The sequence below is a fragment of the Watersipora subatra genome, chromosome 1 (genome assembly GCF_963576615.1).
Source record: "Watersipora subatra chromosome 1, tzWatSuba1.1, whole genome shotgun sequence".
Classification (NCBI taxonomy): Eukaryota; Metazoa; Bryozoa; class Gymnolaemata; order Cheilostomatida; family Watersiporidae; genus Watersipora; species Watersipora subatra.
This window is the reverse complement of record NC_088708.1, coordinates 25,782,914-25,807,392: the sequence shown is the minus strand read 5'-3', so window position 1 is coordinate 25,807,392 and position 24,479 is coordinate 25,782,914. Positions and strand designations below refer to the sequence as shown.

General features: G+C 37.0%; 1 protein-coding gene across 1 annotated transcript in view; it reads right to left on the bottom strand.

Annotated features, from left to right (window-relative positions):
- LOC137385536 (neural-cadherin-like) overlaps positions 1-24,479 on the bottom strand; it is a 77,762-nt gene that overhangs the window by 2,762 nt on the left and 50,521 nt on the right. Inside the window, exons 27-41 of the mRNA XM_068072016.1 lie at positions 23,559-23,667; positions 19,906-20,171; positions 19,340-19,563; positions 14,681-14,952; positions 14,032-14,213; positions 13,728-13,888; positions 9,355-9,609; positions 8,073-8,265; positions 7,587-7,783; positions 6,800-6,995; positions 4,104-4,214; positions 3,139-3,322; positions 1,654-1,760; positions 1,402-1,548; positions 785-1,009 (exon numbers count right to left, since the gene is read on the bottom strand). Of these exons, the coding sequence (XP_067928117.1) occupies positions 785-1,009; positions 1,402-1,548; positions 1,654-1,760; positions 3,139-3,322; positions 4,104-4,214; positions 6,800-6,995; positions 7,587-7,783; positions 8,073-8,265; positions 9,355-9,609; positions 13,728-13,888; positions 14,032-14,213; positions 14,681-14,952; positions 19,340-19,563; positions 19,906-20,171; positions 23,559-23,667 (2,829 nt within the window). The remainder of the gene's footprint in view (positions 1-784; positions 1,010-1,401; positions 1,549-1,653; positions 1,761-3,138; positions 3,323-4,103; positions 4,215-6,799; positions 6,996-7,586; positions 7,784-8,072; positions 8,266-9,354; positions 9,610-13,727; positions 13,889-14,031; positions 14,214-14,680; positions 14,953-19,339; positions 19,564-19,905; positions 20,172-23,558; positions 23,668-24,479) is intronic.

The window sequence follows — 24,479 nt, the reverse complement described above, 5'->3', positions numbered from 1 at the left end:
CAGTTTCAAAAAATCGCTTGACATCATTACTAGCATCTTACACCATTTAAATCGATGTATTAAAGATGCCGCTTTGCAACAGACAAAAAGACGAATTGCTGCTTTCCAATTGTTACAAAGATTAAATAAAGAGGAAATAGACAGCAAATTTCTTCACAATCCTCAACCATGGCATTGAATTTAGAAGCAATATTCGACCAGGCGTTGTGTTTTGTGGTTTTTTGTTTTTTTTACTGTTGAATGCTTGTGTTGTATAAAATTTGATATTTCAATTATTTCGTCCATAAATTGCATTTCAACAACAGTGGCAAAATATTCCATATTCATACAAGTGATAATAGCTACAACAAACGTTTGAAAACAAAGGCCTTAGGCAGTTAGTAAACAAACAATGTCCTTGACTCATTTCTTTTGCGATGGAGGGACAAACCCACATGAGCCTAAAATTATGTGACGCACTCGATTCAGATCAATCTAAGCCTAGCGTAGCAAACCCACTACAGTGCACGACTGCCCAGGACCATGCTCTTGTGGAAAATGCGCACGATTTAGCTGCGTCACCTTGTGATTTTATAGCTATTTGGTTCACATCAATCGCACACCTGCATAAGTTTGCATAGCAGGGCCCAGTACCTCGCAGACCATCACCATGCCATACATACGACATTGGTCTGAACCGGGCCAAACAGGTTCATTATAACCTAACACCAAAGAAACTGCGCATATATGTGCAGCGTTAATCTATCAGTGTGATGAGGATCAATTGAGTGAGCCTAGAACTTACGTCGCATGGCGCCGCCAAGTGGCTCTGTGAAGGTTGGCTTTATGTCAGTATCGAATGGTCTGCTCAGCCTTGATATATCGTACCCATCCTGGTCCTCTTCGGGCATACCTTCTTCATCATAGTTGTAGATGGTCTCACGTACATCGTTGTAGGAGTCTAGCAATGTCTCGTCTTTACCCATTCTGCTTCGGCGCGTCACATAGCAGAATATGGCCAGTGCTAGTACTACAACACATTACCATGCATCACAAGTATGAGAGGAGATGTGCTGCCTTTCTTGATAATTACAACGATTAGAGTGCGTGTCGGCAGCGCTGACACAACCTGCACAGGTAGTCTTGGTTCAGAGCAAATGAAAGCAGACAAGACTGACAACCTAAAAGCTGTTCTTGTTATAATAGTTGGCTGACTAGAATCGCGGAGCTTCTGAATTGTATAGAAGTACGTTCAACAAGTTTGTGTTCAATTATAAAGCTGTAGCATGTGTTCCTTCCAGAGTTCTTCTTCGCTTTTACGTTTTCATATTAATTTTGACAGCTAGGTATAAGCTGAAAATTATAAGCTAGAGAAGATGTCACTCCAGTAAATTCTGGAAAACCAGCTATAATAGGACTTACTTGAAATCACGAACAGAGACAAGAAAAACACGACTATTCCACTTGTGTCGAGCTCTAGCACAGACTTGGATGGAGCTTGATTACAAAATCTACCAATGTAGAGCATGTTTGTGGTTGGATCGATATCGCAGACGCAATCAAAGTCACCTGTAACATTAAGATGGCCGCCTCAATAGCATAACAGCGAGATAAAATCTTGAACTAATTTGTCATTTAGCTAGGAAATATAAAATTACTGTGAGAGGCACTGACCTGGTAAGTTCTCACAAGTGCCATGCACGCATGGGCTGTCCGGAAAGCACTCATTTATGTCCAAACAGTATGGATCAGCGTAAAGAGTTTCATAACCTTCGGGGCAGCTGGAATAAAATTAAAAGGAAATTTGTAAATGCTAGAACACCTTCATCTGCTCCCTCAGGTAAATAATAATATAGAGCCTTAGCAAGAACAAGGTGATCATATTTAGCCTTACAGCCTACAAATAAACAAGCAAACAAACAAGCAAACACTAGACTCCTCTCTACGAGAGCATTTCAGCTACTAGGATACTAAATAGAAACACTAAAAGTAATGTTGAATCGGCAAGCTACAGAGAATGACAATAGTGCATAATATTAGGAAACTGTATTACGAGACAACTCTGCCTATAAACAACAGAGAACTGAGAGAATTCTGATTTAACAAAATTTATAGCGATTGCTATGTGCTCTAAGACATGTCAATCTGCAAATTTTTAAAGTTTTAGAGTTGTTCAATCCTTAATATCTAAAACCACTCCCCAGAAACCTAAAGGAGTTTTTCTAAGGTGTACCTGATCACAACTTATGTAATGCAAAGATCCAACGGGTTCCTTTATTGAACAAACTTAAGTTCACACTTAACATTATGCTAATTTGTCATGAATCTGTCAAAGCTCAATTAAAAATAATTTGCCATTATTTTAGTGCCTTGAAAAGATATCTTTCAGTTAGCATGAATATGTGTGATATAAAAGGACTCATAGTGTTTGTTGTTAGCCTGCAAGACTGGAGAAACACAACTGGTGATAGGATGTCACCCTTCCAATGGTGAAACTATTATATTAACCTACTCAATGCTGATAGCTAACATGTAATAGGTTAACATCTAACACAGCAACGGATTAACCATGAGGAATGAATTCTAGACGTTCAGAAATATGTAACAGTTGCTCTCTCTCATAGTACAAAGCAGTTGCTCTCTCATAGTACATAGCAGTTGCTCTCTCATGGAATGTATCGGTCGTTCTCTTGCATTATGTAACAGTAGGTCTCTAATGTAACAGTAACAGTGCACCTCACATGGTATGTAATGGCCGTTCTCCAGACAAGACAAAGCTTAACCATGCTTCATATTCTCTATTTGAGACTTGACTGATATTTGATATGTGCGGGTGGCAAGATATTTTGTATAACTGTTAGGGAAGTATTGAAATACAAAACTGACATAGAATGACATATAACGCTATATTCTTGAGATGGCCAGAAACTAATTGTAACACTAGCCATAGCTAATAGGATCAACTCTATCAGAGATAACTGACACTGCTAGCTTACATCTAGGAATCAAAACCTTTAATCCTGGTAACATCGATGAAATTCTTTCTACCAATCTAGGTAGAGAGGAGGGCTAGTATGAATGAGACTTGGTAATTTACAAACAGGAGTTAACTCCACGAAGCGCATGACCTTATGCATATATTCTACTGGTACACATTACCTGCACTCATAATCACGCCAGAGGTCCCTGCACTCCTGTAGACCCGGACAATTTACATTGCTACAGCCATCACTAACGCATGTCTGACCTACATTCTGCTTGCGCACTAATTCTATCCTGTCAGAATTCTCTGATAAGGTAGACGGGAACCACATGTCATTGTACCTCACATCTGTGATGCAAGCTGCAATGGACAAGGCACAGGTCAGCATGAACAATAAAAGAACATGGACCCTACTCTTTCACAATAGAGGCAGTACTGTTATGTAATATGAGTCGAGAAACAGAAAATCCATTCCTATCTGAGACAAAAAGGGACTGCAGTGCCTTATTTGTCTCTTCCCCTTTTATGTCACAAAGTCCTTACATTTGTCTCTATCCCCCAGCCTCTGCATGCAGTACACAACCATACTAACTACCTTCAGTACGCAACCATACTGACTACCTTCAGTACACAACCATACTAACTACCTTCAGTACACAACCATACTAACTACCTTCAGTACAAAACCATACTGACTACCTTCAGTACACAACCATACTGACTACCTTCAGTACACAACCATACTAACTACCTTCAGTACACAACCATCCTGACTACCTTCAGTACACAACCATAATAACTACCTTCAGTACACAACCATACTGACTACCTTCAGTACACAACCATACTAACTACCTTCAGTACACAACCATACTGACTACCTTCAGTACACAACCATACTAACTACCTTCAGTACAAAACCATACTGACCACCTTCAGTACAAAACCATACTGACCACCTTCAGTATACAACCATACTAACCACCTTCAGTACACAACCATACTGACTACCTTCAGTACACAACCATACTAACTACCTTCAGTATAGAGCCATTCTGACCCAGCAGACTTTTTTTCTACTCTGAATGCCCTACATACAACCGCCACTAGTGGTCGTGTGGCATAACTAATCAGAACTCACTGTTCTCAAGGTCAGTACTGGCTGTAACATTAGTTCCACCAGATATGTATGGACCATCCCCTCCTGAGTAGAACGCGCCATCGGCTATGAATAACTGATGAGAATAGACATCTACAACAAAACTAACCAGTATAACTCTATTGTTGAGTATCAACTGACACCCGCAACTGTTCTAACAAGTATATTAGGTGTTATGAAGTAGCACTTACTCGTTCAGAGCCTTGACTATGACCTCTCTATGCCCATGGTAAATGTTTAACGAATCCATTTTGACAACAGATAAATTCGAGGTCACCATTTAAATTCTATCCTAATAAATAGAGGTAAGCTGATAGTGTTTCACCAGATCTTTTGACAGCTCCCTTAAAGGTTGACTTGCAACAAAATTCACATTACAGTTATTTGATATCAAAAGGTTCACCATGTCTTACTCTTCTGTGTTGTAGGCGCAAAATATGTGAAAATGTGATTACAAGCTCTTAAAAGCTAAAAAACTAACAGTTAATCGCAGCCATCACAAAACCGCCGTAGATCGGAATGAGTTTATTTCTCTGACGTAGTCATTACAGTTGGTTACATATTTTGCACCTACAACACAGCAGAGTAAGACATGGTGAATCTTTTGATACCAAATAACTTTAATGTGAATCTTGTTGCAAGTCAACCTTTAAGAAAATGGAGTCTGCAATGAGTATGCAATAGAACCTGAAATAACTACATCAAAAACACTATGGTGTTACTAAGAACGCAATATTAAGTGAAAATTCTCTAGTAACCAAACAGAACTGCCTTAAAGAGTCCTCAATTTTTTTGAAGAACCTATTTGTAGTTTTTGTTTTCCGCTTCTTTTAGTTTTGTTTACTGTCGACAGAAACAAAGAATGATAGAAAGAGGGTCAAAGCCATATGGCAGTGGGAATCTGCAGTGGGAATCTGCAATGAGAATCTGCAGTGGGAATCTATATTTTACTCAATCGGTCAGAGACGCTTAACCAAGTTCGGTGTTGAACATGTGCCACAGTAAAGAGTATAAAAGCACTATGTACTATGTAATGGGTTGTAACTTAATGGATTGAATATACTACGAATAGAAGTCTCCAATGATGTGCTTACGCAACGATTGATGCGCTTACTCACCTATCGATACGCTTACTCAACTATTGATGTGCTTACTCACCTATTGATATGCTTACTCAACTATTGATACGCTTACTCAACTATTGATATGCTCATTCAACTATTGATATGCTTATTCAACTATTGATATGCTCATTCAACTATTGATATGCTTACTCAACGATTGATGTGCTTACTCAACTATTGATGCGCTTACTCAACTATTGATACGCTTACTCAACTATTGATACGCTTACTCAACTATTGATGTGCTTACTCAACTATTGATGTGCTTACTCAACTATTGACATGTTTACTCAACTATTGATACGCTTACTCAACTATTGATATGCTTACTCAATGATTGATGTGCTTACTCAACTATTGATATGTTTACTCAACTATTGATACGCTTACTCAACTATTGATACGCTTACTCAATGATTGATGTGCTCATTCAACTATTGATACGCTTACTCAACTATTGATATGTTTACTCAACTATTGATACGCTTACTCAACTATTGATACGCTTACTCACCTATTGATGTGCTCATTCAACTATTGATACGCTTACTCAACTATTGATATGTTTACTCAACTATTGATACGCTTACTCAACGATTGATGTGCTTACTCAACTATTGATACGCTTACTCAACTATTGATGTGCTTACTCAACTATTGACATGTTTACTCAACTATTGATACGCTTACTCAACTATTGATATGCTTACTCAACTATTGATACGCTTACTCAACTATTGATGCGCTTACTCAACTATTGATACGCTTACTCAACTATTGATGTGCTTACTCAACTATTGACATGTTTACTCAACTATTGATACGCTTACTCAACTATTGATATGCTTACTCAACTATTGATATGCTTACTCAATGATTGATATGCTTACTCAACTATTGATATGCTTACTCAACTATTGATATGTTTACTCAACTATTGATACGCTTACTCAACTATTGATACGCTTACTCGCCTATTGATGTGCTCATTCAACTATTGATACGCTTACTCAACTATTGATATGCTCATTCAACTATTGATATGCTCATTCAACTATTGATACGCTTACTCAATGATTGATGTGCTTACTCAACTATTGATATGTTTACTCAACTATTGATGTGCTCATTCAACTATTGATACGCTTATTCAATGATTGATGTGCTTACTCAACTATTGATATGTTTACTCAACTATTGATGTGCTTACTCAACTATTGATACGCTTACTCAACTATTGATACGCTTACTCGCCTATTGATGTGCTTACTCAACTATTGATATGCTTACTCAACTATTGATGTGCTTACTGCCAATTGGCGTGCTTGCTTAATTATTGATGCATACATATAACTATTGGTGTGCTCACATAACTATTCCCAGCTATCATGTACAACTACAAGACCATGTTTCACTGCGTATCCGCTCCGAACAAGTTGCCATACAATGCATACCGGCACACAATCCTATAATACAACAAACAACAATTCCCTAACCACACATCAGCGAGTAGATCAAACATCAAACGCACTGCCAGAAGCCCAAATATCTCACCTTCATGTTGCACCGAGTACCTCCCTTCTCCCCCATCCATACTCAGTGTAAACCTCTTTCCAACTCGAGTCACTCTTACTGTGTGTAAATCACCATCTGTCACAATGACAGGGAGTGTTATGATCTGTCCTCTAATAAGGGTGTCAATGCTGTCACTGCCGATATCATACAGGAGCTGCAGTTGCCCACCTACAATCTACAACATGCGCACCAATTAGGTCACCCACTATGAGGCTCACTCGTGCCAGCAAAAATTTGCCAGGTTAACATTGCACTGCCACAGGGTGTTAATATTTAGTATCTTGCCAAAACTAAACTACTATTTTTAGATTTCTCATGTGAAAGTAAATGAGTGATGTTCTGTTTGCTCTATGTTTATAGGACATTCAATTAGATAACAAAGCTAAAGATCTAATAAAACAATTATTTTAATACAACATTTTACAATGAAGTCCATTTTCCTTCAATTAACTGTCACTGAAGATAATCACATGTAAACTAGTGTGTTAGCAGTAGTGAACAACTGCAACCGACAGCAATCAAATGTCTAACTTGGCAAAGAAACAGCTACTAGTGGTCATTTCTACTTGACACAAATTGGTAGAAAGGTTCTTTTTGTTTGAATTACTGACAAATTCTTCAGGCAGACCTCAAGGGGCAAAAGTAAACGAACTCTTCTCAAGAGTGGAAACGCGAGCAAAAAAGATTTATTAAACAAGACCAACTTTTCTTATACAAAGACATCAAAACTTGGCTAAGTCAGGATAAGATAAATCCTATCACGTACCATAACCTTTATATACTCATTACCGCTGTTGCCCGTCACATAGAATAGCAGACCGGTGTTGTCTATATCTCGAGATCTGAAGGATAACTGAATATCAGTACGATAGCTCTCAAGCATGCACTGAGAGCTTCCTGAGCATGGCACGAGCAGCTTCCACTCTATAAAGCTGTCCTTTTTCAGGTCCATGTAGCCCGTTGCTGCACAGGGAGAGACAATAGAAGTTGAAGATATGTTTAGGCAAGAACACGGTGAGCGGAACCATGTCGTTGACAAGAAATCCCTTAACCATATTTGGGACATTAGTGTGCACCAACACTGGCCTTTAGTTGCATTAGGCAACAAACAAGAACTAGAACAGATTTATTCAGTTCAAGGAGTTACACAGATTTAGGCATGATTTGAAGGTAAATGACAATACGTGACCTAAAACACAATGTCACAGTCTCATCCCTGTAACTAATACTCACAAAGGAATCTATGACAAACCTGTGGAGCAGCCATCGCCTCTCCATCCGGGCTTACAAGTGCAGCTGTGAGCTCCATTGAGGGTTGCTTCACAAATGCCATTCGTTCCACACACAGGCGCACCATTGCTGTCCATACAAATGTCATCCTCGCGGCGGCACCCATCTTCCGAATTCTCCTGCCTTCCGATGTTGCCAACGTGCAAGTCATACAGCTGCAAATGAAACAATGTTTATAGAAGCAGTAATAGGACCAATGAAATAATATAATTATTTAAAAGAATGATAACTGCTCAAAACGCAATTAGTTGAAAAGTTACAAGTTCATGAATGAAGGCTGATCAGGCTAGCGTAGTAGCTAGTTCATAAAATGAACACTTTAATTAAAAATGTCCAATCAAATCAAGGTGAGAAATTCTATCTAATTTTCTAACTTTTTTCAAATAGTGAATGTAAGTGTAAAAACATAAACAAGATGTGTAAAAATCTTTCGCCTTTTCAACAAGATGGAGACAACAAAAACAAGCATAACAAGCAATCTAATGGCAGGTACACAACAATCTAATGACAGGTACACATCAATCTAATGAGAGGTACACAACAATCTAATGACAGGTACACAACAATCTAATGAGAGGTACACAACAATCTAATGACAGGTACACAACAATCTAATGACAGGTACATAACAATCTAATGACAGGTATACAACAATCTAATGACAGGTACGCAACAGTCTAATGAGAGGTACACAACAATCTAATGACAGGTACACAACAATCTAATGACAGGTACACAACAATCTAATGAGAGGTACACAACAATCTAATGAGAGGTACACAACAATCTAATGAGAGGTACACAACAATCTAATGAGAGGTACACAACATTCTAATGACAGGTATACAACATTCTAATGACAGGTATACAACATTCTAATGACAGGTACACAACAATCTAATGACAGGTACACAACAATCTAATGAGAGGTACACAACAATCTAATGAGAGGTACACAACATTCTAATTACAGGTATACAACATTCTAATGACAGGTATACAACAATCTAATGACAGGTATACAACAATCTAATGACAGGTGCACATCGTTCTAATACAGGTATACAACATTCTAATGACAGGTATACAACAATCTAATGACACGTATACAACATTTTCATAATAATTTTAATGATAATGCGCTGAGGGAGAAGCTTGCAAAACGTTGCAAAAAGCAGCCAGTAAGAATAGCAGCTGCCAGATACATAATTTAAGAATGTGAGAACGACTACTGAAATACTGACCTCTCCGTTATGATAGAACGACCTTACACAGCCATCATAGGCTCCTCTCGCCTCGCTCGCCACCTCTGCCGGCCACCATGCACCAGAACCAGCAGCCCTACCACCCATTTCCAGGAGAGAAGCGACATTGAGAAGCCGATTCTCACCAAGAGTATACTCGCTATCTTGGCAACTTGCACGAGTCCCTCCAACTTCACTTGTGTCTGGATCAGGCATCTGCGCTCCATCGCAGTCATCCAGCGTGAGAGTCACCCGCTATAATATGAGAAATCAATAAGATGAGAACTCAATAGGCGGTAACTAACACAGCTGGTGATGCAAACCACCATTTTATGGACAGCGAGCAGATCTATCATCTTCTCCAGTAAACACAGTCTCAGTCGGACAGTATGGTAAATAATCTAATAATCGTCTGAACTTAATTGGAAGTTATCTTCATATCAGGATTAAAACTATCAAATTCAGCAACTCCAAATTGCTGAAAGCAATATGTAGAACCCAATTACTTTTGGAGATGTTTTACTATAGTTTCTTAACATTATTATTAATTCAAAATAACTAGTTTTATAGAAGCTAAGTTTAAAAATGATTAACCTATGTATTGAGGTAATTAATCTATGTATTGATATAATTTACCTATATATTAAAATAATTAACCTATATATTGACACAATTAACCTATATATTGATACAATTAATCTATATATTGATACTATTAACCTATATATTGACACAATTAACCTATATATTGATACAATTAATCTATATATTGATACAATTAATCTATGTATTGATATAATTAACCTATGCATTGATATAATCTACTATATAAACGGCAATCGTTGTCTGTGTATCTGTGTATGTGTCCGCCTTATAGAGTACCGTACTTTTCGGACTATTAGCCGCTACTAGGTATCTAGGGCGCATTAACGTGAATCTCCGGTTAGTACACGCCTCTATACATAACCTATTCATCGTTTTTACACGAAAACACGTCATCTCCGGTTAGCGCGCGCCTCTTAACGGTGCCCAACGACACTGGTGCATTTGAAGTTGCTGCCGTGTTAAAATGCACCGCCTTGAGTTCTGCGGCCTATACAAAGGTGCCTATACAGCTATACAAATGTACTAATCATATAATAAAATAAATTAATGAATAGTAACTTACATGCGATTAATATTTACTGCCAACGTGTACCGAGAAGGTCACACGAACGTTGGTTTCTTGCGGTCACTGGAAAAAACACAGTTCTCACCTACTAAATTTCTACTTAAAAAAAAGGTACGTACTTCTTATTCAATGTTGTATTGTCTATGAATTGCCACATTTCCACTACATAACCCTTTCACTTGCGTCCATGTACAAATTTAGCTATCGGCCTACTGCCAGCCATTTTGCCGATATTGCTTAATATGTATACAATATTTTTTCAATTTCAAACTCCATCTAGAACGTTTGTTTTGGTTATATATTTCATTTTGCCAACATGTTAACAAGCACTGCTATACAAAAAATTTATTGTATCGATACTTTGTGCATTGATAAAGCGATGTGAAGCTACAAAGCAAAACGATCTTCTATAATGTTCCTTATTCTTACAAAGCCATTACTTTCATCGCCATCAGAGTCAGTGTTGATATTGCCGTTTAATTATCTGTGTAATCACAAAAATCTGAATCGGCTATAATGTCATCAACATAAGTAGTTATTTGTTTTCTAATTCGGACGCCTTAGATGAACTTACACAAAAATGTTCGTTTTTAAGTTGAAATCCCCAAACAAAGATTAAAATATTAAACTTTAGGCTAAATTTATGGAGAAATCTTAGGACAACACTGTCACTACCATAAAAGTCCTAAAGATCGTTGGTCATGTTATCAACGAATAATATAATTCAGTTACTAGCAATTGCTGGGAAAGTCGCAAAAATGTGTCTACAACAGTCAACCATAGAAAACGCATAAATGAGTCTACTTCGGTGAAAGGGTTGAAAACGTTGGATTTGCCACTGTTTGTGATAGTAAACATGTTCATTTCCTTCTGAGTTACTTTTGCTTTTTTTCCAGCTACGAGTACTACAGAACTACAGCTACTACAGAACTTGCACGGGTACTGCTACTGCGTTTTACCTACTACATTTCTACATCGAAAAGGTTAGTACGTTTTATTCAATGTTGTATTGCCTATGAATCGCCACACCTCAACTACTTGATAACGTTGGATTTGCCACTGTTTGTGATAGTTGGACAAGTTCATTTCCTTCAGCAGCTGAGTTACTAATTTTTTTTTCAACTACGAGTAGGCCTACTGTAACTTACTACTACAGAACTTGCACGAGTACTCCGAGGGTTGCAATAGGCGATGATGAAAAGAAAGAGAGCAACCGGTATCGACTTACTGTCACCCTGCTTTAGCCATGACCAGCTGTACGTCGCCTGCTTAAAAGTAGGCACAAACCGAAAACTGTTTGTTCATACACCCGACAGAAAAACAAAAGATGTTGTCTATCCGCAAGTGTTGCGTTGAACTAACATTGTGCTATTGTTATGTCATGCTATGTTCTTCATGTTCTGCTATACCACATGCAGCATTTTCTAACATATTTTTCAGTATATACGTATATATTTTCACGCATTCGTTATGCTTATTGTATCTCATAAAAAGGCTATCATGTTGGCGCTATGTTTTATTATTGTAAGGTGCTAATGCTGTATCTGCCTTGACATCATACTGTTTGTGCTGTTATACATATAAATTTTATCGACACAGCCTCATTACTGTTTGTATATACCATGTCAAAACACAGGCTATAGACGAAAAACTGGTGAGCTATGATTAGTGTTTTAAGCATGCAGTCTCTATTCAATAAATGCTGGCGATAGCAAAATATTTTGTATAATTCTTTAGAAGATGCAAAACTTTTCAATACTGCCAGTTTGAAGAACTTCAGTTTGCCTAGCAATGTCAATTTCATTATCAGTTCTCTGTACACAAATAGGGCAATGCCGATTTGAGTGGTTTGAGACTGATACATTGTAGACTAGGTGTAAAATGTATTGCAGATTTCCATTGTTCTTCCAACATTATTGACATATTTGACTGCATATGTGTATGCATAGTGTGATCGGGGCAAAAGATTTCAGTAGACTGCATATTTGGAGTTGTTTTACAGTATGAAAGACAACTCTCAATAAACCTCTTGCTGTACATGAATCTGTTCCCGTGGATGGGTAATGCAGCTAGCGGTTTGGGGTTGTGGTATCACTCGAGGATGCGCGGGAGACCTTTTTCGCCCCGAGTGTAGCGAGAGTATCCAGGCGTGGCTTTCCGGATGAATGAGTTGGCGAGTGTGAAGCGATTGATTGCGAAGCGATTGAGTGCTAGGCGATTGATTGCGAGTGCGAGGCGATTGATTGCGAGTGCGAGGCGATTGGTTGCAAGAGGGAGGCGATTGGTTGCGAGGCGATCGATTGCAAGGCGAGTGCGAGGCAATTGATTGCGAGGCGATTGGTTGCGAGTGCGAGTGCAAGAGCGCAATTGTCAACTGCTCGGTGGGTAAAGACTGGTCAGCCAATGCGGGGGCTCGGCGGCAGAAGTGCGCGATCGTCAACTGCAAATATAGACGGGTATGGATGGACGCATGAATCTAGACACATGAATCTAGAATATTTACTAGATTTTACACACATCTAGCTGTGAAACACATTGCAGATTTCCATTATTCTTCCTAACATTATTGACATGTAATATGTGTGTGCATATTCAGGGCAACAATTTCAGTAGACAATTTACATAATAATACATCAGGGCAACAATTTCAGTAGACTGCATATTTGGAGTTGTTATACAGTATGAAAGACAACTCTCAATAAACCTTATGCTGCGCGTGAACCTGTTCCAGTAGGTGGGTAATGCAGCTAGTTAACCTATATATTGAGGTAATTAACCTATATATTGATATAATTAACCTATATATTGAGGTAATTAACCTATATATTGATATAATTAACCTATATATTGAGATAATTAAACTATATATTGAGGTAATTAACCTATATATTGATATAATTAACCTATATATTGAGATAATTAACCTATATATTGAGGTAATTAACCTATATATTGATATAATTAACCTATATATTGAGGTAATTAACCTATATATTGATATAATTACCCTATGTATTGATACAATTAACCTATGTATTGATATAATTAACCTATATATTGAGATAATTAACCTATGTATTGGAAAAACATATCAGCATGAATGAAAACCGTAAATTATAATAGAATCTAAAGACTGCTGTTACTTTCATCAACTATTAAAATGAAAAGAACCTGTAGAGACCTGTCAGGCAAAATAACTTACCCTGTCAACAATCACAAGCTCTAATTTGTGCCAGATTCCATTACTAACAATCTTATCAATAGAGAGCTTCACATGGCCTGTCCCGAGATTGATGTAGACAACAGGCTTGCCGTCTGTTATTGCTATGAGCAAGTAATCTAGTACAGCGCTGGGGCCGGTGCCTGAGGAAAGACATGAATGATGCAACTGAACAGAGGTCGACTACCATAGAAAATGACAAAGTTCAAATGAAATACGCAATTATTGATATGATAGAATTGATATAGTTCTAATGATATGTCTTAAAGGATGTTTAAGAACTAACCAGGGTCAGCGAGAGGGCCATTATAGAGTATCATTGCATCAGACTGTTTGGTTATGAATTCTATAGTTGTGCTGCTGTTAGTACACTGAGAAAGTGTCTTATACTGGGCCCAACCAGCACCATTGAAGCTGTGACGTAACTGCTGACACCTTGGTCCATCATATGCAAAAGGACATTGACAACTACAAGCAGAGCAATGGCAGCCCATTATAATGGAGGACTTGTACAAATATAAGTCGTAGGGGTCTGCTCTGACCTAGAAGCATTATGCAAGACAATTCCTGGATTTTGCAATACATATGGCAGGTATACATATAGCAAGACATATATTCAATGCATATGACTGACAGGTGAATTTTCAACTGAGGTATTGCTGTTCTATACTTACATAGCATTGAACATAGTTTAACAAAATGAAACTACATTACAATACATAACGCAGTCAACTCTTGAAAATTGCATACATGAGCAGTAGTAAACTAACTGTGATCCATTGTAAAAGTGCTCACGAGAAATCAATTGAATAGTGACAAAGGCTGTCTTGCAACAAAGGGTACATTCTAAATTATTATGCACTACAAACCATATATCTAGACACGCCATTGTTAGAGCTAGAGACAAGAACAAATTTAGTGAGCATAACTCCTACCTAGTTGTCTCACTATCCCTGTTATAGATGCACTGTCCACCATGGAGGCAGCTGTCTGGCGTGCACATCTGAGGAAAGGAGCCATTATCTTGGCTGCATGCACACACTCTCTCCACTCTCGAGGTCACTCCAACCAAAGAACTACCATTGGCATTGACTAGTGTTGGCTCATTGCTTACGCTCAGAAGATTGGTGCATCCCCCAGCACACACTTCCAGTAGGCATTCATTAATGGGAACCTGGGCTACAGTCATTCCCAAAGCTTCCTCTAGCTGCAAAATGATGACTTGTGTGTAAGAGTTAGGATCATAGATAATCAAGTTTTTTAAACAGTTAGAAGTCTATGTACACAGATATATGTCTTTGGGCACAGATAGAGGTCTATCTATATACACAGATAGAAGTTTATGTACACAGATAGAAGTCTATGGGCACAGATAGAAGTCTATGTATACAGATAGAAGTCTATGTACACAGATAGAAGTCTATGTACACAGATAGAAGTCTATGTACACAGATAGAAGTCTATATACACAGATAGAAGTCTATGTACACAGATAGAAGTCTATATACACAGATAGAAGTCTATGTACACAGATAGAAGTCTATGTATACAGATAGAAGTCTATGTACACAGATAGAAGTCTATGTACACAGATAGAAGTCTATATACACAGATAGAAGTCTATGTACACAGATAGAAGTCTATATACACAGATAGAAGTCTATGTACACAGATAGAAGTCTATGTATACAGATAGAAGTCTATATACACAGATAGAAGTCTATGTACACAGATAGAAGTCTATGTACACAGATAGAAGTCTATATACACAGATAGAAGTCTATGTACACAGATAGAAGTCTATGTACACAGATAGAAGTTTATATACACAGATAGAAGTCTATGTACACAGATAGAAGTCTATATACACAGATAGAAGTCTATGTACACAGATAGAAGTCTATGTATACAGATAGAAGTCTATATACACAGATAGAAGTCTATGTACACAGATAGAAGTCTATGTACACAGATAGAAGTCTATATACACAGATAGAAGTCTATGTACACAGATAGAAGTCTATGTATACAGATAGAAGTCTATGTACACAGATAGAAGTCTATGTACACAGATAGAAGTCTATATACACAGATAGAAGTCTATGTACACAGATAGAAGTCTATGGGCACAGATAGAAGTCTATATACACAGATAGAAGTCTATGTACACAGATAGAAGTCTATATACACAGATAGAAGTCTATGTACACAGATAGAAGTCTATGTATACAGATAGAAGTCTATATACACAGATAGAAGTCTATGTACACAGATAGAAGTCTATGTACACAGATAGAAGTCTATGTACACAGATAGAAGTCTATGTACACAGATAGAAGTCTATGTATACAGATAGAAGTCTATGTACACAGATAGAAGTCTATGTACACAGATAGAAGTCTATATACACAGATAGAAGTCTATGTACACAGATAGAAGTCTATGTATACAGATAGAAGTCTATATACACAGATAGAAGTCTATGTACACAGATAGAAGTCTATGTACACAGATAGAAGTCTATGTACACAGATAGAAGTCTATGTACACAGATAGAAGTCTATGTATACAGATAGAAGTCTATGTACACAGATAGAAGTCTATGTACACAGATAGAAGTCTATATACACAGATAGAAGTCTATGTACACAGATAGAAGTCTATGTATACAGATAGAAGTCTATATACACAGATAGAAGTCTATGTACACAGATAGAAGTCTATGTACACAGATAGAAGTCTATGTACACAGATAGAAGTCTATGTACACAGATAGAAGTCTATGTACACAGATAGAAGTCTATGTATACAGATAGAAGTCTATGTACACAGATAGAGGTCTATGGGCATGCTGTCACTATTATCTTTTGCTAGCATACTTTATGAAAGGATATAGACAGCTTTAAAAATATTGCTTGTGAGAAAAGTGAAAACTACCAAAGTGTCACACAAATAGCACAACCATTAGACTAGTAACTACCGTAAAACCTTTATTTTAATGTTACTTCTATTTGACGCCCACTGTGGTCTTCGTTGATCTTTACGAGCCCATAATAGCAAGTGATCAGTAGAAAGGTGTCCGCAAAATTGCACTAATAATGACTCAGTTACATCATGAGCCATCAATTCTTTAGTGGTTGCAGTTCGTATTGAAGTTCATTTTCTAACTCCAAAGGTTTCTTTAAAACTTTGAAAGCAACACCATAGAAATAATTAATACCTGTATCAAACTAATAATAATTCCTTGTTTAATGCGGTATTGATACTTCGATGTAAATTAAAACACAGTTTACAATTTCAATAGCATCTGTACTATTATTTTCAAGCTATAAACTTGTGCTTAGCAGGAATGCGTCTAAAAGTTTATCATTATTTTCACGAAACGTTTTCCAAATAGCAATGCGTGAAAGTTTTGCTCTGCCAAAAAGTTGTTTGGACACTCATATCGACTAGTTCAGCAGTGCAGAAAAAGAATTGAGGTCAGCAGACATTGTGGAAGGATTGAACAGCCAGAAAAAAATAATATGGTTCTAAAGTAAAACAACAATCAGAATGCAACTGGCCAAGCAAACGATGCTAATATTTTTGTTTCGAAAATGTTAATTTTTGTTTCTGCATGTATTATAAAAAATAGTTTGTTTATGTCACTTGTTCTTGAATATATATTGTAGTATTTGATAGATTATTATTATATAACTAATAAATTTGCAGATTTATATCATATTATTTGATAGCATCCATGCGGTTATCTTAATACAGTAATACTTCAACTTACGAGTGCTCCAACGTACGAGAAACTTGAGATACGAGCCAGCTTTCAAGCAAGTTTTAGCACTAACATGCGAGCCATGTTTGAGATACGAGCACTTGAGTCAGTTGCCAAGTATGCCGGAGGTGTTTCATGAGAACAGCATCACTCTGTATTTTTCAACTGCTCAGGTTATACTGTTGTACTGTGTTTTTTGTGCACGATTTTCTGTGCAGAATTATGTGAATTAAACGTACTGTGCGTAGACTGAAAGTTTGCCAGTAAAATGAAAGATAATACAAAGAAAAAGCAAATGATAACAATCGATATTAAACGGAAAAATATGCGAAATGTGTATGCGTGATTCAGCTAGCTCGGCAATATGACAGAAATACATTCATAATTATCAAACAAAAGGATTATATTCAGGGCATTTAGTTCGCAAAAGGACTAACCATAGTTTCTAAACGGTGCAGCGATCTTCACGACCGCTGATGGCATTGGACAAACAATTGGCCGGTGACAGCGTAACTGAAACAATGCTATGTGAAAAGGCCGGAGCTATCTATCCAAACTGTTTGATAGACATTCGGACAAGTTGGCTAGTGGTCGTGCATTAACCATTTGTGACGACACCTGTGTTCGTCCTAATCGCAACATGTTGCAAGGGCGACAAAGGCAAACGTCCTTAGATAGGTTTATCTTAAAACGGCCGGCTAGTCGTGAAAGCGAAAAAAGGAAAAATTTCTCGCTAACCAGCGAGAAACTCCCAACTATGAACGCCGAAGAAATTTTAATTACGTTTAGTTGAAAATGAAAGTTTGCTTCTAAGTTAGTCTTTTAACACTTTGATAAAATCCAACTTTATCAAAGTCAACTGTTGTACGGAGGATAACTTATATCTCCTTCCCTGGCAAATGCAAGTGTTAACTGCTATTGTATGTATTTAATTTTACATTTTAATTAATCACATTTCCTTGCATTATTTTTTATTTGTTGCTTTATTGAAAGCATGTAGTATGTAAGGACAATAACCAACATGTTCTTTCTGTTACAGTATCTTGTTTTGAGTGTTTTATTTGCTTTTTTTAGAGTATGGAAACCAATCAATATATATTTAATTGTTCTATATATAAATGAATTGCACCAACATGCGAGTAAATTGACATACGAGCTCAGTCTCGGAAGCTCGTAAGTTGAAGTATGACTGTACGGCTTACAATGGATCGACGCTCATAACTCCTCTTTTATCGCATAAGAAAGGCCAGTTTTGGCTGAAAACTGTAGCAAACATATCAATGAGTGCAATGAGCTTTTATGCAACATGGTTAATTATAGTTATAAAATAAAAATATGCCTTCAAATTTAGAATGAAATAAAAATTGAAAGTTCCAACGAATGCAAGATATAAGACCATCGCAGGTTAATTGCAAGCAATAGATATCAACTAGTCGAGATATGTCTCAGCTTCCCAATGCATAGTTATTTAGAGATCTACGATAAGTCGGAGGCAAATTATAAATAGCAAATTTATTGCATCCAAAAGAGTTAATGTAGCTCCGCCTGAAGATGCATTAAAATTATCTTCCCAAAGTTCTGACGACCTATTTGAGAAATACAAAGCAAACCTCTATTTGAACATCACCTCTAATAAAATGCCACTTGAGGGAAAGAGTTGAAAAATAGAGCGCCATAGGATTAAAATAGAGGTTTACTGGTAATTGGTTTGCGTGGTATTGTATAACAAAAAGTACATAAACAAAAACGTGTCTGGTGATATTATGAGTGCTGCAGGCATACTAATGGTAACTAAACACTGATACATTTGCACAATTTGATAACTTACCCCTTTATCATCAAGGACTGCGCCGATCAATCGTGTAGAGTTATAGTAGGGGCTGCCATGTGCAGTGAATCGGACATCAACAAATCCCGGCTGACTGTTTGAGTCGAGCACAGAGAAAACATCTACATACTGTTGCTCAGTGCCTAGACTATCAGCCAGTCTCTCTATGAATATTTCATATGGACTCTTGCCACCTCTTCGTTGCATGAACTCTTCTGATGTACCTGGTATAAGAACTTTCAAGTCACAATTCATCTGCCTCCACTTTTCAAACATTACATGCGACAGCAGAAGTTTAAATGTTTATCGAAACGGCTGTAGCCCGACCGTATCATGATTCAACGCTAAAAGGCGCAACTAGGTAAAAAGATCTGTAAGTAAAAAGAGTGAAGAGATCAAGGTTTCAACATTATGGAGGGATATTATGGAAAAGGTTTACTCTATACGTCCTGACTTATTCAACGACATCATTGAACTGGATTCCATGGTCTATTATTTACGGTGGTAACTGGAGACATGCAGCTGGGGCAAATGATAGAACAGAAAGTTCTCAGAAGGGTGACTACCTTTCAACCGAATAGAGACTCCGTTCCAGATAGGTGCTTCATCTATAGTCTTAATGGTGGCCGAGACATCGGAGATTGCTTCTGCCAGTGTCCTGCACGCATCCTTACATACATCTGTTTGTAATCTAGTCGCGTCACGACTGTTGCAATTAAGGGCACAGTTTGGGTCGGAAATGTAGTTGTCTATCACTTTACATCGGATGTCATACGTGCCAGAGGCGACTATTGTCAAGTCAGCTGATATCATACCCGAGTCAGCATTGATACTACAATGACAGACAAACGTAGGTTGAACACAAACATTGAATTACCCATCATTTAATGGTTCCAATGAATTTCCATATATGGCTTATAAATTTATGATTTACCGGTATTGTATATTATCATTTTTGTTACTATTATATTTACCGGTATTAGCAAGCACTGATGTACTAAATTCACATGATATTAATAACTAGCTGTGCTACCCGACGTTGCCCGGGTAATAAAAATCAGCTTATAAACAATGAGAGTTGCCTGCCACTTGCTAATTGCCTGGCACAATGTCTATTGAAAATTTGAATGCGCTTAATAATGAGAGCCAACAGCTTCTCGGGACATTATGCTATGACCTTGCGCCGAACACAAAGCCGTTGGGTATTTGCTCCCATATAGCGGCAAATATCAGCTAGCGAAGAAATCAATCTCTGCGGCCTAAATGGTACGGCGACAGACTTGCAAATAGGAGGGTACAAGATCAAATATTCTTTGGAGCAAATTCTTTATTTTAAGATTTATAGCTGGAATGCATACACACATACGGCATACTTTGAGAAATATATATACAGTGAAACTCGAATAACTCGCCCTCGGATAACTCGAAAACACGGTTAACTCAACGTATTTGTTTGGTCCGTTCCCACGCAATGATAAATGGCTTTAGATAACTCGACCGAAACTCTGTTAACTCGAACAGTTTTTTGCCAAACGGCTACCGAGATGGTTGTTACAATCGCTTTAGAATATCACATTATTCCAAGCCATAGAGATAAACATTGACTTTTAGTAGTTCTTAGACCTCGTGATTGCCAACATCGGTAAAATATTTTCATTGACGACTTTTCTAAAGGTTTGCAAAAATCAAATTTTACCAAACATCCGCTTAGCGATAACCCTCTAAAAGCAAGAAAAGCGAGGTAAATTTCGGATAAATTTAAAGCAAAATCGGCAAAATTGATAATGGGTTTTTAATAGTAAAGCAGTTTTGTAATAACTGACTTACTGCAAAATTGATCTTGGTTAAAACGCTCGGTAGAAAAATACGTATGTATTTTTTCTGAGCATTTTAACCGCGATCAAGTTTTGCCAATTTTAATCTGAGAACGTCCTGGCAGTCACATCACCTAAAACAACAAACAAATCTCAAGTGATAGAAAAATATCTATACTTTCTGATTAAAAATATTTAAAACTTCACGCGAGAGACCCTTTAACTTGCAACAAGCAATCGATGCTTTTGATTTATATATAGTTTGTATATGTACATGTATCTACTGATAAATACATGCACTTATGACTGTCCTGATAACTTGAACGCTCTAATAACTCGAACACTTTTGCTATGTCCCTTGAAGTTTGAGTTATCCGAGTTTCTATGTATATAGATTAATATGCATAAAAATATCTATAATCATATTATAATAATAATTAATATAAATAATAATGTTCATATTCAAGTGATGTTAACAAATTAATATGTACAAAAATACTTGCACTCATATTAAATAATAATAATAAACATATGTATATACTAATCTCAAAGTTTGTCTGCATGTGTAGTTTAGTTTGTCTGCATGTGTAGTTTAGTTTGTCCAGCTATAACTAATAAAGTCTAGGAATGAAAGATCCGTTTTATGCTGGATTTGATCTCGGAACCTCTCATTCACCAGGCAAATATCTTACCAATTATGCTACACGAGATTGATGGATTCATTGGGCGATATGAGTGCTTATCTAGGTCAACATACCATAGCATTACGTTACAGCACAATGTCGCTAAAGCTTGCTCTCACGACTCTTATTAGTAGGTATTCAAAGTACTAACTTACTCAAATTATCCATCGGCAATGTGCTAGGCTAATGGCAGGCAACTACATTACCTGCCACTGTTTATGAGCTGATTTTTAATACCCGTGCAACACCGGGCATTCTGCTAACTAATGTACGTATATTAATAACTGCTTAAGTCACGTTATATTAATAATTAATATCTTTGAATCCTAAAAACTAGTCATTTAAATTGGCTATAAAATCATATAGACACCTCCCTCTTGGTTAACACTAATCCAAAAAAACAGAATATGCAAAAATAGAAATAGCTACTTACACTTAGGACTTCTGAATAATTGTTCTAATTTTCATTTACAGACAATCAAAACATGAAATAGTGTGAAAATTCCAACACAAAAAAAAAGAAAATATACTGAATACAGACGGTTCCCAACCTACGAACGCGTTACGTTCTGAACGATTGTTCGTAAGGTGAATTTGTTCGTAAGTTGCTTCAGTGCTATATTTTGTATTATAATTTATGTTTAAGGCCTATATAAGTATTTTGAAGGTTTATATAAGTATGTTTAAGGCTTGTATAATTAACCTGTATTGGTTTGTACTGAAAAAAATATTTAATAAAATGGAAATAATACTTTGGTGGACGCCGGGCCATGACACTGCATTTCTTATTTATTGTCCTTTCTATTATAATGTTGTTTTAATCGTTATGCTATCACTTATCATTGTTGTCTTATTTTTTGTAGGTGTTGTCCGTTTATTATATCGTTGTTTCACTCGTTATGCTATTGTTATATCTGATATACCGTTATAACACCATCACTTATCGTCACTTAGATTGTTGTCATACCAACGCGCTAGCGGTCCTATTCATTCACCTTGTTAGCAGGTGTTCTTACCATTTGCCGTTAGCCGGAATGGTTGATATTATTGTATATAAATGAGTGCGCGCATTTAGTTGAGCAGAGCAAATAGCCGTATGCTCCTCGGCTGGTGAAATTTCCTTCGCTAATTAAAAGCTGAATGAAACTACATGCACTCTCTTATCTTTATTTATTAGTAGAGATCTTGCCAAGTAAAGGCCGGCAAATCTCTTTACAATACGTATGTAAAGTTCAAACAAATAATTCGAAAGTTAATTGAGTTACGAACAACGTACATGCGTTCGTATGTACCGTTGTTCGTAACTCGAATGTTCGTAAGTAGGGAACCGTCTGTATACTAAAAATAATACTGAATAAAAAACATTCAACAAATTTTGTCCAACTGTTTCCCAATCGCTTCCAGATCTTCATTCAAAGCAATTAACACAGTGATTTTTCAACATTTTTACATACGGATGCATAACTATAAGATTTTAAAATAACAAATTAACAAATAAATAATGGGCAAAGCTAACATGGTAATTAATTACTTCATGATATTCCATACACTATAATAAGTCGATTAAAAACATGGACATTTTACAGTCGCTAGCAAAATGTGATGAAAATTATGGTGTGAGCCTTTTCATTTCTCTACAAGTATTGCATTTTGTAAATATGTCGAAGAAACAAACGTTGTATAATGCTAACAACCATGGTAAGTATCAATAGGACTTTATACCTGAAGCCATCTGGCCAGTTGCCAACTTTCTCATAGTTCTTGTGTGGCCTGTCCCAGTCATCCTTATCCTCAGCATAGCAGTCCCCGATCTCCACAAGCTCGTATTGGCCTGCAGCAAGTACTGTACTATCACCCGCTAGCTCATGACAGCATCTCATATACGCTCTTTGATGGAGTGAGCGATAAAATTATGTTTTGACTATGTATGGAGGAACAAAATTATGACAAATCGTGAGTTAGGAAACTTTATTACAAAAAATTAAATCTGTGTAAAACGCCAGTAGCAATGAAGGCTTTACCAGATCCACAAACAGACAATCCCCAGGATACATATCAGCTGGAAGGTCGAGCTACTCAAAAGAGATTTACTATTGCAGTCTTTGCTGTGACAACAGATTACCCGCATTAAGTTAGAATCTAGAGCTACGTGTACCTTTGTCAGACCAAAAGAAACTACAGAACATTGCTAATCCAGTTTTAATGATTTTAATGAAACAATTTAATTAGCTGAGCCTGCTGGTATTTTCGAAAAACTCCGCCACAAGATAAGATGATGGTATGCTTTATTATTTTGTCTATCACCGCACAGAATATTTTTAATACTGTTAAACATAGCGAGTAATAAACCATTGCTGCGTACCCTACAACTATGTTTACAACTGACTAACTTCTTCTGTACCAGCTCAGGGGTGACTGCTGTAACACCCAACTCACGTTTATTATAATTATGAGTGCATAAGACAGAATACGAACACTGTTCAGCACGCACTCCAACTTGTTCAAGTAGAAGAAACTCAACTCTACTTATTAGGATCTCTGCAAGTAGCTGGTTCTCTGAATCACACGAGCAAGAGACGAATGAGAGTAACTCTTCATACATACTACATACCACGGTACCACCACTACACGTCTTGTCAAACA